Source organism: Octodon degus, unplaced genomic scaffold (assembly GCF_000260255.1).
Source record: "Octodon degus isolate 3935 unplaced genomic scaffold, OctDeg1.0 scaffold00007, whole genome shotgun sequence".
Taxonomy (NCBI): domain Eukaryota; kingdom Metazoa; phylum Chordata; class Mammalia; order Rodentia; family Octodontidae; genus Octodon; species Octodon degus.
This window is the reverse complement of record NW_004524583.1, coordinates 33036653-33049225: the sequence shown is the minus strand read 5'-3', so window position 1 is coordinate 33049225 and position 12573 is coordinate 33036653. Positions and strand designations below refer to the sequence as shown.

General features: G+C 57.1%; 1 protein-coding gene across 2 annotated transcripts in view; it reads left to right on the top strand.

Annotated features, from left to right (window-relative positions):
* Abcd4 (ATP binding cassette subfamily D member 4) overlaps nt 1-12009 on the top strand; it is a 13989-nt gene extending 1980 nt beyond the window's left edge. Inside the window, exons 2-19 of one of the 2 annotated variants that reach the window (XM_004624961.2) lie at nt 212-330; nt 475-602; nt 2156-2295; nt 3291-3407; nt 3657-3782; nt 4493-4543; nt 6356-6450; nt 6679-6800; nt 6894-6985; nt 7196-7273; nt 8850-9058; nt 9184-9275; nt 9794-9830; nt 10099-10148; nt 10458-10510; nt 10805-10881; nt 11286-11401; nt 11542-12009. In XM_004624961.2, coding sequence (XP_004625018.1) covers nt 212-330; nt 475-602; nt 2156-2295; nt 3291-3407; nt 3657-3782; nt 4493-4543; nt 6356-6450; nt 6679-6800; nt 6894-6985; nt 7196-7273; nt 8850-9058; nt 9184-9275; nt 9794-9830; nt 10099-10148; nt 10458-10510; nt 10805-10881; nt 11286-11401; nt 11542-11610 — 1771 coding nt within the window. In that variant the 3' untranslated portion in view covers nt 11611-12009. Of the gene's footprint in view, nt 1-211; nt 331-474; nt 603-2155; nt 2296-3290; nt 3408-3656; nt 3783-4492; nt 4544-6355; nt 6451-6678; nt 6801-6893; nt 6986-7195; nt 7274-8849; nt 9059-9183; nt 9276-9793; nt 9831-10098; nt 10149-10457; nt 10511-10804; nt 10882-11285; nt 11402-11541 lie in introns of those variants that run through there. The other variant, XM_023703579.1, reaches the window with a different exon arrangement.
* The last annotated feature ends 564 nt before the right edge of the window (nt 12010-12573 follow it).

Sequence of the window (12573 nt, the reverse complement as noted above, 5' to 3'; positions counted from 1 at the left end):
GATCTGGGGTCTTAAAAGGGCCTTCCCACTTCAGTATTGTTATGGAGCCTTCATTAGGACATTTTTCTACATGTCCTATTAATAGCATCACTTCTCACACCGAAATCTGTTCTTAGTCACAGCCTGGTCCTCCTGGGAACAAGATAGAGAAGCGTGGAGACTGTTCACACTTAACTGCCCGGGCCTCTGTTGGCTTCTCGCTTTTCTTCAGGCCCAAGTTAGATCTGCAGTTTCTCCAGCGGTTCCTGAGGATCCAGAAGGTCCTGTTTCCTTCTTGGTCGTCGCAGAACGTTTTGATGTTTCTGACCCTGTTGTGTGTGGCCCTCGCGGGTGAGTGAGCGTGCCCTGGGCTTTGGTGAGGGAGGCCACGCCCGCTCTGGGGACCTTGTCTTTTCTCCGGGATGTTGATGAGGCAAGGCTCGGGAAGCCTCCTTTCTTTGCCTCCATCACGGATTTCTGATCTCCTTCCTGCAGAACAGCTGGTGATCTATCAGGTCGGCTTGATACCTAGCCAGTACTATGGTGTCCTGGGAAGTAAAGACTTGGATGGGTTTAAGGCGCTGACGACCCTGGCCATTGTGCTCATCGTTCTCAACTCCACAGTAAGGGCTTTCCTTCTGTCTGGCTCTTGCTCCTGTCCAGGGTGAGTGGAATGCCCTGTAAGCCTCGGCCTGCAGGACGCAGGAACCAAGCTACAGGTGTGTGTTCCTTTTCCGGGAACCAGAGAAATGGTTGTCCAGACGTCAGAACCTTAGGCAGGCGTTGCTTGCTGTTGGCCCCTTTGGGACCAGCTTCTCCGGTGTCTTTTTTTTTTTTTTTTTAATTTATTTGTTTATTTGTGTGTGTGGCCAGCTCAGCCCACCAGGGGGTGGGGCTGGCTGGCATGTGGTGCTGGGGATTGAACCGTGGTCCCTGTGTTTTGCTTAGCTTAGCTTGTTCTAAGTAGGTGCTTTAGACCACTGAGCCATCTCACCAGCCCCTCTCAGGTGTCTTAAACCTAAGTTGGCCACCAGGTTCTGGCTTCATTGAGCATTTAGCAGAAATGTTCTCTGTCCCTACTATTCCTAGCACTTTGCTTTGGGAGTCCAGAGAGCTTTAAAACCAGGATGCCAGCAGAAGCAGCTGCTGTCACTCTCGCTCCGAGGCTGTGACTTCACCTGGCGACATGTCACACCCGGCTGTCACAGCTGCAGCTGTCCTGAGAATAGCCCCCACCCACCCTGTGCTCAGGTGGCACTTCTCCTGGCCAGCTCTTCCGAGTCCTTTCTTCTTCATGTTTCCTCCACCGGACTCAGAACCACACTCAGCCCTTACAGTACTGAATTAATCCTTGACTTGTTCTCCACCGCCAACTCCTTATGCCCTCGTCCCTGGCCCTGGCTGGCCTGTGAGCTCTCTGTTATTTCCCAGCGGCTCAGTACAGAGGAAAGTAGGAGCAGAGGTGCTTCACCAACACCAGTGCCAGGCGGGGCTCCGCCAGAGCCCCGCTCCTGCTCTCTGTGGGCCAGACCAGCTGCTTTCGGTGAGCCACTCTTGCCATGCTGTGGCACTGATGGCCTGCCATCAGGGCGCTTCCAGGGAGATGCATCCTCTTCCACACTTGGGACAGAAGAGGAAGAGCGTGAAGGGGATGGCAGTGTGCTCCCCAGTCTCCAGAGACGCCTCTGCTTATACAGTGCCACAGCACACTGTCACAAGGGCTTCAGGCTTGCCTTTGGCGAGCCCCTCAAGATTCTGTGAAGGAAAAAAGAAAACAAATCAATAAATCAATAAATAAAAAAGATTCTGTGAAGGAAGGCTGGGCGTGGCGCACAGACCTCTAATCCCAGCACTCGGAAGGCTGTGGCAAGAGGGTGGTTGTGAGTTAGAGACCAGACTGGGCTCCAGAGTGAGCTCAAGGACAGCCCGAGCTGCGTGGTGAGACCCTGCCTCCAAAAGACAAAAAAAAAAAAAAAAAAAAGATGTGTAGGAATAAACACAGGCGCGAGTGAATGAGGAAGGAAAAATCTCATGACTCGAGGCTTTCAACGGGGAAAGTGCTGAGCGATCAGAGCAGGCTGGGCCTCTGGGCAGAGGCTTCTGGCGGCCCTGAGCTTTGAACTGGGGCTTGCAGGAAGCCATCTGTCCCCTCCCCCTTGTCTCCCCCGCTGCGCAGCTGAAGAGCTTTGACCAGTTCATCTCCAGCCTGCTGTATGTGAGCTGGAGGAAGGCGCTCACGGAGCACCTGCACCACCTCTACTTCCGGGCCCGCGTGTACTACACCCTCAACGTGCTGCGGGACGACGTCGACAACCCGTAGGCGCCCTCTCGGTCCCCGCTGCCCTTGCTCACTGGCCTGACCTTGGGTGCAGACCCCGCGGAGGTCTGAGCCGCGGGCAGAGGTTGCTGTCCAGAGCCAGGGGTGGGGTGCCCCTTGGGGAGCCGCAGTTGGGCTGGGAATCGCAAGCCAGCAAGGGGGTCTCAGGAGCAGCTCCCTTCTGCCCATTCCTAGCGTATTTTTCTAAATAAGACAAAGGAAGAAAGTGTTCTTGTTAAAAACAAACTTGAATTTTCAAGAGCCAAAACGAGTTGCTGTTATCTAAGATTCAGCGGAGGATTCACGCCCAAGTTCTGCACCTCCCAGCATTGAGCTCTCCTGTTCCCTCCTTAAGCCCTAGAGCCCCTCCATAAAGTGAAGCTCATAGCAGCGCTATCATAGGATGGGATGGGATGAGCTGGAAGCTCTTCTGTAGCTCAGGAGTCAGTGCTCAGAATTGCAAGTGCCCACAAATCACCCGGGAAGAGGTGCCAATGTGGCCGTGGGGTAGGGGACCCCGTCCTGCCCCCTTCACTGCACCCCAGGGAGCACTTTGCCACCAGGGCAGCGTCTCTTCAGTTCAGGCTGCCCTCTGCCACTGCCCACTCCACCCTTTGGCCTCTTCCTGATGGCCCAGCCAGGGAGGCCTCACAGCCAGATGCCATACTAGACAGGTCCAAGTCCAGGGAGCGGGAGGATCAGGCCAATGTGCCCATGTTCCCAGTCACCCAGAAAGGCAGCCGCTATACCCCGGAGTTTCCTTTGGCTCCTCTCAGCCAGCTCAAGCTTCCGGGTGCTGGCCTTTGAATTCTACTTTTTGAGGGTAAACCGAGACACCATTAGAAGCCACCGTCTCGAGCCCTGTGTAGAGGTCCTGAGGTTCCGTTCCCCCCACGAGCTGTGCCTTGGCTGCTGCGTCTTCCCCTGGCGTCGTGGCGGAGGGCACGAGAAGGCGAGAGCCCACCTCCCTGATGGGTACTGCCCTTGGCCACAGGGACCAGCGCATCAGCCAGGACGCGGAGCGGCTCTGCCGGCAGCTCAGCAGCATGACCAGCAAGCTGCTCGTCGCTCCCTTCACCCTGGCCTACTACACGGTGCAGTGCTTCCACAGGTGCGCCCCACTCCGGGTCCCCGCCTCGCGCGGGTCTGCCCCTCCCTCCTGCACCCGGAGGCCTCCCAGTGCGTGTGCTAGGCCCCTGCCCGCTGGCCCTGTGCTGTGCTGTTTCAGTCTTGGGGATCCTGGTGATCTTGACGGGTCCCCTGGGAGCAGAGGCCCCGGCACTCCCTGAGAAGGGGCCGAGGCCTGCGCGGCTTCCTGGTACCCATGCCTTTCTCTGCCCCCTTGCACCCCACCTTTCAGCACAGGCTGGCTTGGGCCCGTGAGCATCTTTGGGTATTTCATCGTGGGAACTGTGGTGAACAAGGCCTTGATGGGGCCTATCGTGGCGAAGCTGGTGCAGCAGGAAAAGCTGGAGGGCGATTTTAGGTCTGTGCCTTGCGGAAGGCTGCTTGCTTGCTTGTTAGTTGAGACTGAGACTGCGTCTCGCCAGGTAGTTCCGGCAGACCTTGCACTCTGCAGCCCATGCTGGGCTCACTTTCGTAGTGAAATCCTGCCTCAAGCTCCAGTTGCTGACATTGTTACAGGCTACTGGGACCGGGCTGCCATGGCTCAAGTCCCAGCTGGCAGTCACTAGCTGTGTGACCCTGGACCAGGTCTTCCACCCCTCTGACTTTCCATTTTGTCGCCTAAAGTGAGATGGCTCAGTGGCCAGCGGGGAGGATGGAAGCAGTTGTTTATACACGGGAAGCACAGAACGTGTCTAGTCAGCCGCCACCAGTGTCTCTGCTGTCTGTGGCCTTCTCACCTGCCTCTGGCCTGGCCACCCTTCTTGGGTTTGTGAGGCCTGGCCTGGACTGACATGGTGACGGCTCTGTGTGCCTCTTGGCCTGTCCTTCACGGTAGGCCGGGGGTGCCCCATGATACCTATGGAGGGCTGCGGCCAGCCCATTCTACACAGCTACTGCCCCCCAGCGGAGGTCCTGGGGTTTCCTACCCCAAGACAGTCAGAAAGTTGTGACGTAGGGGTTGCGGTGTTGGTAGAGCTGCCCTCTCTTGGCCCAGGCATAGGAGAAGTGGGGTTTCCTTAAGAGCCAGGGCGGGCTCCTCACCCTCAACACAAACTCCTTCTGGCTTAGGTTCAAGCACATGCAGATTCGGGTGAACGCGGAACCTGCTGCCTTCTACAGGTGAGTCTGCCAGAGACGCTCCCTCCTGCCGGGCGGAGCTGACGGTAGAGGAGGACAGATGAAGCTGCGGCCTTCTTAGCACCCATGCTGGAGCTGAGCACTGTCATGCTTGGCTGTGACCCTTTCCCTCTCCCTGTCCCTGCGGATTTGCTTCTGCAGCAGGTGGCTCCCTGCAGTGGCCAGCTTTAGGCTTAGTGGGCTCCCATACACCTGCAGGGGCCAGCAACCCAGCGAGAATGTGCTTCTGCTGATGGCTGACTGGAAGGCGTCGCCTCGGCCTCTGCCTGCCTGTCGTACGTGTCTTGCCAGTGCGTGCTGCTTAGGGCTGACTCTGCTCTGTGGCACGGGCTGCTGCGACTGCACTGCGGCTGCATGAGCTTCCGGCCAGGCGGGTCTCTGTGCTCGGCTGTGTGTGACTTCAGGTCAGCACCGGCACTGGGCTCATGGGCAGGGATTGTGTTGCCCTTGGATTACGCTTTGTGGGTCATTTGCCCTTCTGTCCCTGCTGCTTGTGCAGCCGTGGCCACTCGGGAGCACCAGCAGGGCGAGGAGCGAGCTACGCTGGGGGATTGGTAGGCAGAGCTGTGCTTCTGGCCCCTGCAGCGTCTGCTCACGGAGCTTTGGGGAAGGCAGAGTAGTTCTCAGGGATCTAGACCCGGTCTTGTGCAGCCGCTCGTCCTCCACCCCTGCCTGGAGAGTTTCTGCCTGGCACGGTAGGCCCTGTCACTCTCGGGAGCGTCGTCGTACTCCCACAGCTCAGGCCTGTGAGGACGTCCTCCGAAGACACTCTTGGCCGGCCGCACTCCTGGTGAAGAGTACTTCCTGCCCTCTGAGTTTGCACAAGGACGGGAACTGTTTGTGCACCTCTAGACAGAGCCTGGCGGGAGGGACTGCTGCCCTGAATCCGATTAATGATGCTCTTGTTGGTTGAAGGCTCCTGTGTCCAGTTCTTATATTTTGGTGATGCTGGAAATTAAACTTCACACTAGTGACGTTCCCAGCCCCTATGTGAGACAGCGTCTTGCTAAATCAGTAGACTCTGGAAGCTAGGCTGGAATCTGTGCTTCTCCTGCCTCGGCATTCCTAAATGCTGGAATTATAGGCTGGCACCACCACACTGAGGCTTTTTTTAAAAAAAAATTTTTAAGTTTTATGTTTGTATTTTAGTATAAGGTCTGCAGGGTCTCACTACATAGATCAGTCTCGCTGTGATCCGCCTGTGTTCAGCCTCCCAAGAGCTGGGACTACAGGTGCGTGCCACCACACCCAGTCTGTCACCATCTCAGTGTACCCCAAGGGCAGGGCTGGCACTGCTCGGCATGGGGGGTATCAAACCCCAGCCACTGCGTCTGCCTGAACAGGCACTTTGATCCACCGAGCTATTTGGCAGCCCCTGTTTTTTATGTTTTTGAGACATGGTCTCATGAAGCAGCGCAAACTGGCCTTGAACTCCCCACCTTGTTGCCTTAGGCTCTGAAGCTCTGGGATTACACGTGTACACCACCATGCCCAACGTACATTCAGAAACTCTTAATTACTAATTGATTGCATAGATACCCTTAGCTCCATTTCACAAATGAGAACAACTAAGGCACTAGGTGTTTAAGCAAACTGCCACTGTCAGCTAGAAGCTGAGCGGAGCCAGGATTTGGTCTGGTTACCTCTGGGGTTCGTGTTCTTCCCACACACAGTGCCATGAGGAGCAACAGGCAGTGAACAGGTGCTGGTGGCGGAAAGGGTCCGAAGCTAGGTCGTTGTCGTGGGCCTGGTGGGCCGGGGTGGCCTGCTTGACTCCCCAGCTTTTCTTGTTAGAGCTGGCCGTGTGGAGCACTTGAAGACAGACCGCAGGCTTCAGAGGCTCCTTCAGACCCAGCGGGAGCTCATGGCCAAGGAGCTCTGGCTGTATAGTAGGTGGTGGGCCTGGGAGGGGGCGCCCGTGGGGCACAGGGTCTGCTTCTCTGCCGCTGCCCACCTGATCAGTTTGCTCTGGAGATGCCAATTCTTTTGCCGTGCCTTTGTCCTCAGGATGGGGATGGGGGCAGTGTGGCCCTGGCTGGCTGGCTGGCTGCTCCTCAGGGCTGGGTCCCCTGCCCAGCACGAGTGGCCCCAGGGTCTCCTGTGGTCTGTCTCCGCAGTCGGGGTCAACACATTCGACTATCTGGGCAGCATTTTGAGTTACATCGTCATCGCAATCCCCATTTTCAGTGGGATCTATGGAGACTTGAGCCCCACTGAGCTTAGCACCCTGGTCAGCAAGGTAAGGACCCTGCTGCCGCCCCTTCTGCCCCTCCCCCAACCCACTGCCCAGGACCAGGGGTCCGGGCCATGCCGACCGCGCTGTCCTGTGCAGAACGCGTTCGTGTGTATCTACCTCATCAGCTGCTTCACCAGGCTCATCGACCTCTCCAGCACACTCTCCGACGTGGCAGGGTACACGCACAGGTGCGGTTCAGGCCTGCGCATATGCACAGGGGGCGCCCCAAGGTAAAGGGAGCGCAGGGACTTGGGTGCGAGCAAAAAGCCTGAGCCTGCCTCAGTGGCTCTCTTTTTTTTGGCGGAACCAGGGATTGAACTCAGACCTTTGCGCTTGCCAGTGAAGTGCTTATTCCACTGAGCCATCTCCCTGGCCCCAGTGTCTCTCTTCTTGCGCAGGGTTGGGGAGCTGCAGGAAGCCCTGCTGGACGTGTTTCTGAACATGCAGGACTTGGAGAGCGACCATGGCTTGGACCGGTGAGGACCTGGGGAGCAGGCCTTAGAGCATCAACCCAAGGTTGCCTGTGGCCCACTCACTGTGATTGACGTCATCCTGGGCTAATGGAAGCAACAGGCACACCCCCGCCTGGCCCCATAACCAAAACTCCGACTGGTACCTTCCCTCTCAGACCTGCAGGGTGTCCCTTTCCTTTCCTTTTTTTTTTTTTTTTTTTTTTTTGTCTTTTTGAGTCAGGATCCTTCTGTGCAGTTCAGGCTGGCCTTGAGCTTACTTTGTAGCCTAGGATGGTCTCAAACTCGCAACGATCCTCCTGCCTCAGCCTCTGGAGTGCTGGGATCACAGGGGTGTGCCACCATGCCAGGCCCCACAGATGTCTTTATTGCTGTATTTTTGGGGATTGGGAATGTTTTTAACCTTCTTTTTCTTTTCTTTCTTTTTTTTTTTTTCATTTTGTGTATTTGGTACAGGGGCTCACTTTGCAGCTTAGACTCATAGTGATCCTCCTGTTTTAGCCTCCGCAGAACTGGGATTACAGGCGTGGGCCACCACGCCCGGATTCTTTCCCTGGCTCAGCGCATCCCATGGGCCTGGCAGGAATCAAACCCTGATCCCTGAGCTTGCCAACGCAGGCGCTTAGTCTGCTGAGCTGTCTCACTGGCTGTTTTTAACCTTTTTGTGCTTTGAAGATTTGTTTCATCTTCACACTTTACTTAGGCAGATCGCTTACTGTCTTTATGGTTGTGAGTTTGAAGCCAGCTAGTGAGACTCTGCTGAGAGAGAGAGAGAGAGAGAGAGAGAGAAAGAGAGAGAGAGAGAGTAAAGTGCAGTGTTAGCGCTCATGCTTGAGGCTCTTGTGCCCACTTCCAAGCACCACAACAAAAAGAAAAGAAAACTCAGCAGCATGCGGAGCTGTGTACTGCAGACGTGCCCACCCCACGGTCCACGGGCCGAGTGGCCTCAACAGTTTAGCTTTCTGGTTGTTCTGGAGGCTCAGAAGCCAAGGAAGGGCCATTGTTGACAGGGTTTGTGCCTCCACAGCCCTCTCCTTGCCCCACAGATGGTCACCTTCTTGCTCACATGGCCTGTTCTGTGTGCACACACGTGCTGTCCCTAGAGTCCTCCCTGACCCACCTCTCTACAGGCCCGGACTCAGTCAGGTGTGCTAGACATGCCTGTGATTTCAGCATTTAGGAGGCCGAGGCAGGAGGCCAGTCACACGTTTGAGTCCAGCCTGGGCTATCTAGTGAGTTTTTTTGTTTTTGTTTTTTAAATTGTGTGTGTGTGTGTGTGGCCAGCTCAGCCACCAGGGGGTGGGGCTGGCTGGCATGTGGTGCTGGGGGATTGAACTGCGGTCCCTGTGCTTTGCGAAGCTTGTTCTAAGTAGGCGCTTTAGACCACTGAGCCATCTCACCAGCCCCTATCTAGTGAGTTTTAAGGCCAGCCTGAATTACATGCAGACCCTGTCTCAAAAAAACAGTAAATGAAAAATCAAGCCCCTGTCTCCACCTGCAGGCACAGGGTGTCGTGGGTTTGGGCACAGTGCAGCCCGCACGGTGCTGGGCAGTGATCAGTCCACGCCCTTCTTCCACCCAGAGCCCCAGTGGGCCCTGCACCCGAGCCCGTCGACACAGCTTTCCTCCTGGAGCGGGTGTGCATCTCGGCCCCCTCCTCTGACAAGCCCCTGGTCAAGGACCTGAGCCTGAAGGTCTGCGAGGGGCAGAGTCTGCTCATCACGGGCAACACGGGCACTGGCAAGACATCTTTGCTGCGGGTTCTGGGTGGCCTGTGGGCCAGCACCCAGGGTGAGACAGCCCCCCCCCCCCCCCCCCCCAGGGCCTGGGTGACTGGGCAAAGCCGGGGTGAGGAGGCTAGGGGAGGAGGCAGCTTCTCTGCGATCTCACCACGGAGGCTTTGGGGGACTCCGCAGGCTCCGTGCAGATGCTGACCGACTTTGGGCCCCACGGGGTGCTGTTCCTGCCACAGAAGCCCTTCTTCACTGATGGGACCCTCCGGGAGCAGGTCAGTGGGTCAGGGCCGATCTTTCAGCAGCGGTAGGTCCTGGGCCCCAGGTGTTTGGGGGCAGCAGGCAGCCACGGCCAGGAAGCCTTGAGTTCTTTTCCATGTCTGTGGATTGGGGCTCCGGTTCTCTGAGAGGCTCCTGGATGCGGGTTAACCTGGGGCTGCGGCCATTTGCTTATTTATTTATTTATGGAACCGGGGATTGAACTCAGGCCCTTGTGCTTGCCAAGCAAGCGCTTATTCCACTGAGCCATCTCCCTGCCCCCCGGCCATTTGCTCATGTTCACCAAGCATCAGGGCCCTGTCCCGGGAGGCTCCCGACTCCCGTCCTCCACACAGATTTCCGAAGGTTGCAAGTGACCTGTCGCACGATCTACACTCAGTTGCTCTGCTGGGGTGGGGTGCCCCTCCTTGGTGGGCAGGAGGCCGTGCTCTGGGGCCGTCGGGTTCCTGAGGCTGGATGGTGAGCCACTGTGCCTCCCGCTAGCATTCATGCTCAGCCTTGTTTGTGTTTGCAGGTGATCTATCCCCTGAAGGAGATCTACCCGGACTCTGGTGAGCCCTGTGGCGTCGCAGCGTCCCACCTGCTGTCCCCATGCACCCTCCCCACTGTGAGGGCCACGCTGCGCTTTCTACTGGCTCTGCTTTCCCCTCCCAGAACAGACGCGGGCGAAGGAAGTGATGACATTTGCCTGTCCTTCCCTTATCGTGTGTGGTCCCCTGGGCAATGGCCCAGCCTTCTGGGGCATCCACCCCTGCTGTGCTGTCCCTGTCTGTTCTGCCAGAGGCGCTGACAGCTGAAGACACCTTCTGTGCTTCCCAGGTTCCGCTGACAACGAAAGGATTGTGAGGTTCCTGGAGTTGGCCGGTCTGGTGAGTGAGGTGGGCCCCGTGCCTACCTGGGGCACCAGCTGCAGGAGATCCTGGCCCAGCAGAGCCACACCCTGCCTTCTCTGGGTCCCATGTCTGCAGTTGGGTGTGCTAAAGAGGTGTTTAAAGCAGTAGAAAGCTGACCAGGTCTATGCTTTTGTTGTTGCTGGTCCAGCAGAACCTTGTGATGTAACCGATCCCCACCTTGGCGTGGGTGTCTGTCCCTAGGCCTTCATGTCATGGGTACTGAGGGTGGCAGGGAACAAGGCTGGGGCCCTGTCATGGATCTTGTGCCCTCTGGGTCTGTTACAGTCCAACTTGGTGGCGAGGACAGAGGGCCTAGACCAGCAGGTGGACTGGAACTGGTAAGAAGTGAATTAGTGGGCCCAGCAGCTCCCCATGAAGACAGTGGGCTCTGGGGTCCCACCCAGGAATGCGTAGCTTCTGACCCCCAGGGCCATGTGCAGCTTGCCCGCTCTCATCACTCACAGGTTTCATGCCCGTGGAGCAGAGGTTCAGCCTCTGGCAGGGGCAGCAGGACTGTGGCTGTGAGCCGAGCCACCCCGGGCAGGGTGGGCAGCATCCTCCCAGTCAGCTCGGCAGCACAGAGGCCATGCTACCGCCTGCCTCCTGGCGCTCACTGCGAGCCCCTTTCCCAGGTATGACGTCCTGTCCCCAGGGGAGATGCAGCGGCTGTCCTTTGCTCGGCTCTTCTACCTGCAGCCGAAGTACGCAGGTGAGGCCTCCCTGCAGGGTGCGTGCTAGGTACTGCTGCACTCAGAGTAGAGCCCGGCTCAGCTTCCTGCCATGGCTGCAGCTGGAGCCCACAACCATCCTGGAGAGGAGCTGCCGGGTGAATGGGTGTTGCCCAGCATGCCTGGCCAAGTGGTGGCAGGTGTGGAACTGGGTGTCCCTAGATTGAGCGGTCCTAGGGAGCAGCGGCACTTACTTCCAGGAAGCTGAGGGACTCTGGCCCAGCTCCCAGGCGCACCCCTGGCTCGCTTGGCTCGCTTGGCTCGTCCTCCTGGAGGCCAGAGCAGCTTTCTGCGTTGCCAGTGCACACACGAGTTCAGAGTCGGCTGGCAGAGGCCTGGAGGCAGGGCTGGACCTTGACCCCTGCCCTCTGTGCCCCTCCGGCAGTCCTTGATGAAGCCACCAGTGCCCTGACAGAGGAGGTTGAAGGTGAGCTGTACCGCATCGGCCAGCAGCTGGGGATGACCTTCATCAGCGTGGGGCATCGGCCCAGCCTGCAGAAGGTACCCACCCTGAGGATGAGGAGCGCCTGAGCTGGCCCGGCCAGGGCTGAGTGCCCCTCACCCCCTGTGTGGGCGTCAGGGCAGAGGGTACAGGTGCTTCTGCTCTGGCCGCCAGGCAAGCTGATCGCTGTCTCTCGTAGTTTCACTCCTGGGTTCTGAAACTCTGTGGAGGAGGAAGATGGGAGCTGACGAGAACCAAAGAGGAGTGAAGTGAGGACTGAGCTCAGGACAGAGCCTCTGTCCCCAAAGACCAGGAGGACTGCACAGGAGCCAGTGGCAGAGGCCACCCCAGGTGGCCCAGGTGATACTGAGGTGTCCCCGGGCTGCTTCTGGGGCTCCACAGGCCAGGTGCTGACTATTGACAAATCACTTTGGGTCATCTGTTGAAGAAAAATCCAGACATGCACAAACAATGGGAAATAAGGGGCAGGGTGGAGGGGACCTGGAGTCAAGAAAGCCAGTGAAATTTTGCTACAGTAAATTTTTAACTTTAATTAACTGGCCATTTACATTTTATAACTTGGCTGGGAAGGTGGCACAGGCCTATAATCCCAGTACTCAGGAGGCCGAGGCAGGAGGATCGTTGGGAATTTGAGAGCAGCCTGGGCTGCATGGTGAGCTCAAGGCCAGCCTGAGCTGCATAGGGTGACCTTGTCTCAAAAAACAAAATAAATAAATTTCATAACTTTTTAAAAAGAAAAGTGAAGCGTTCAAGGTGTTTTTGTGCCTTTGGCTCTCTCCCTATCTCTTCTATGGCAGCGTGTTCTTGCTGGCCCAGCACCTGCTGCCTGAGCTTTCACCCATGACCTGCTCTGGAACTCCAGCCTCGGGCCCTCCCTCCTTCACCCTAACATGTTTCCTTAACGCAGATGAGAACAAAGCCCTTTTCTCTTCCAGCTAAAACAAGTTCGGGATCCCTTTCAAAAATATCTGAGCCGGGCATGGTGGTGCATGCCTGTAATCCCAGCACTTGGGAGGCTGAGCAGGGGGATTGCTGCGAGTTTGAGGCCAGCCTGGACTGCCTAGTGAGCTCAAGGCCAGTCTAAATTGCATAATGAAACCCTTTCTCACAAAGACAAAGACAGGGGCTGGTAAGATGGCTCAGTGGTCTAAAGCACCTACTTAGAACAAGCTAAGCTAAGCAAAGCACAGGGACCGCGGTTCAATCCCCA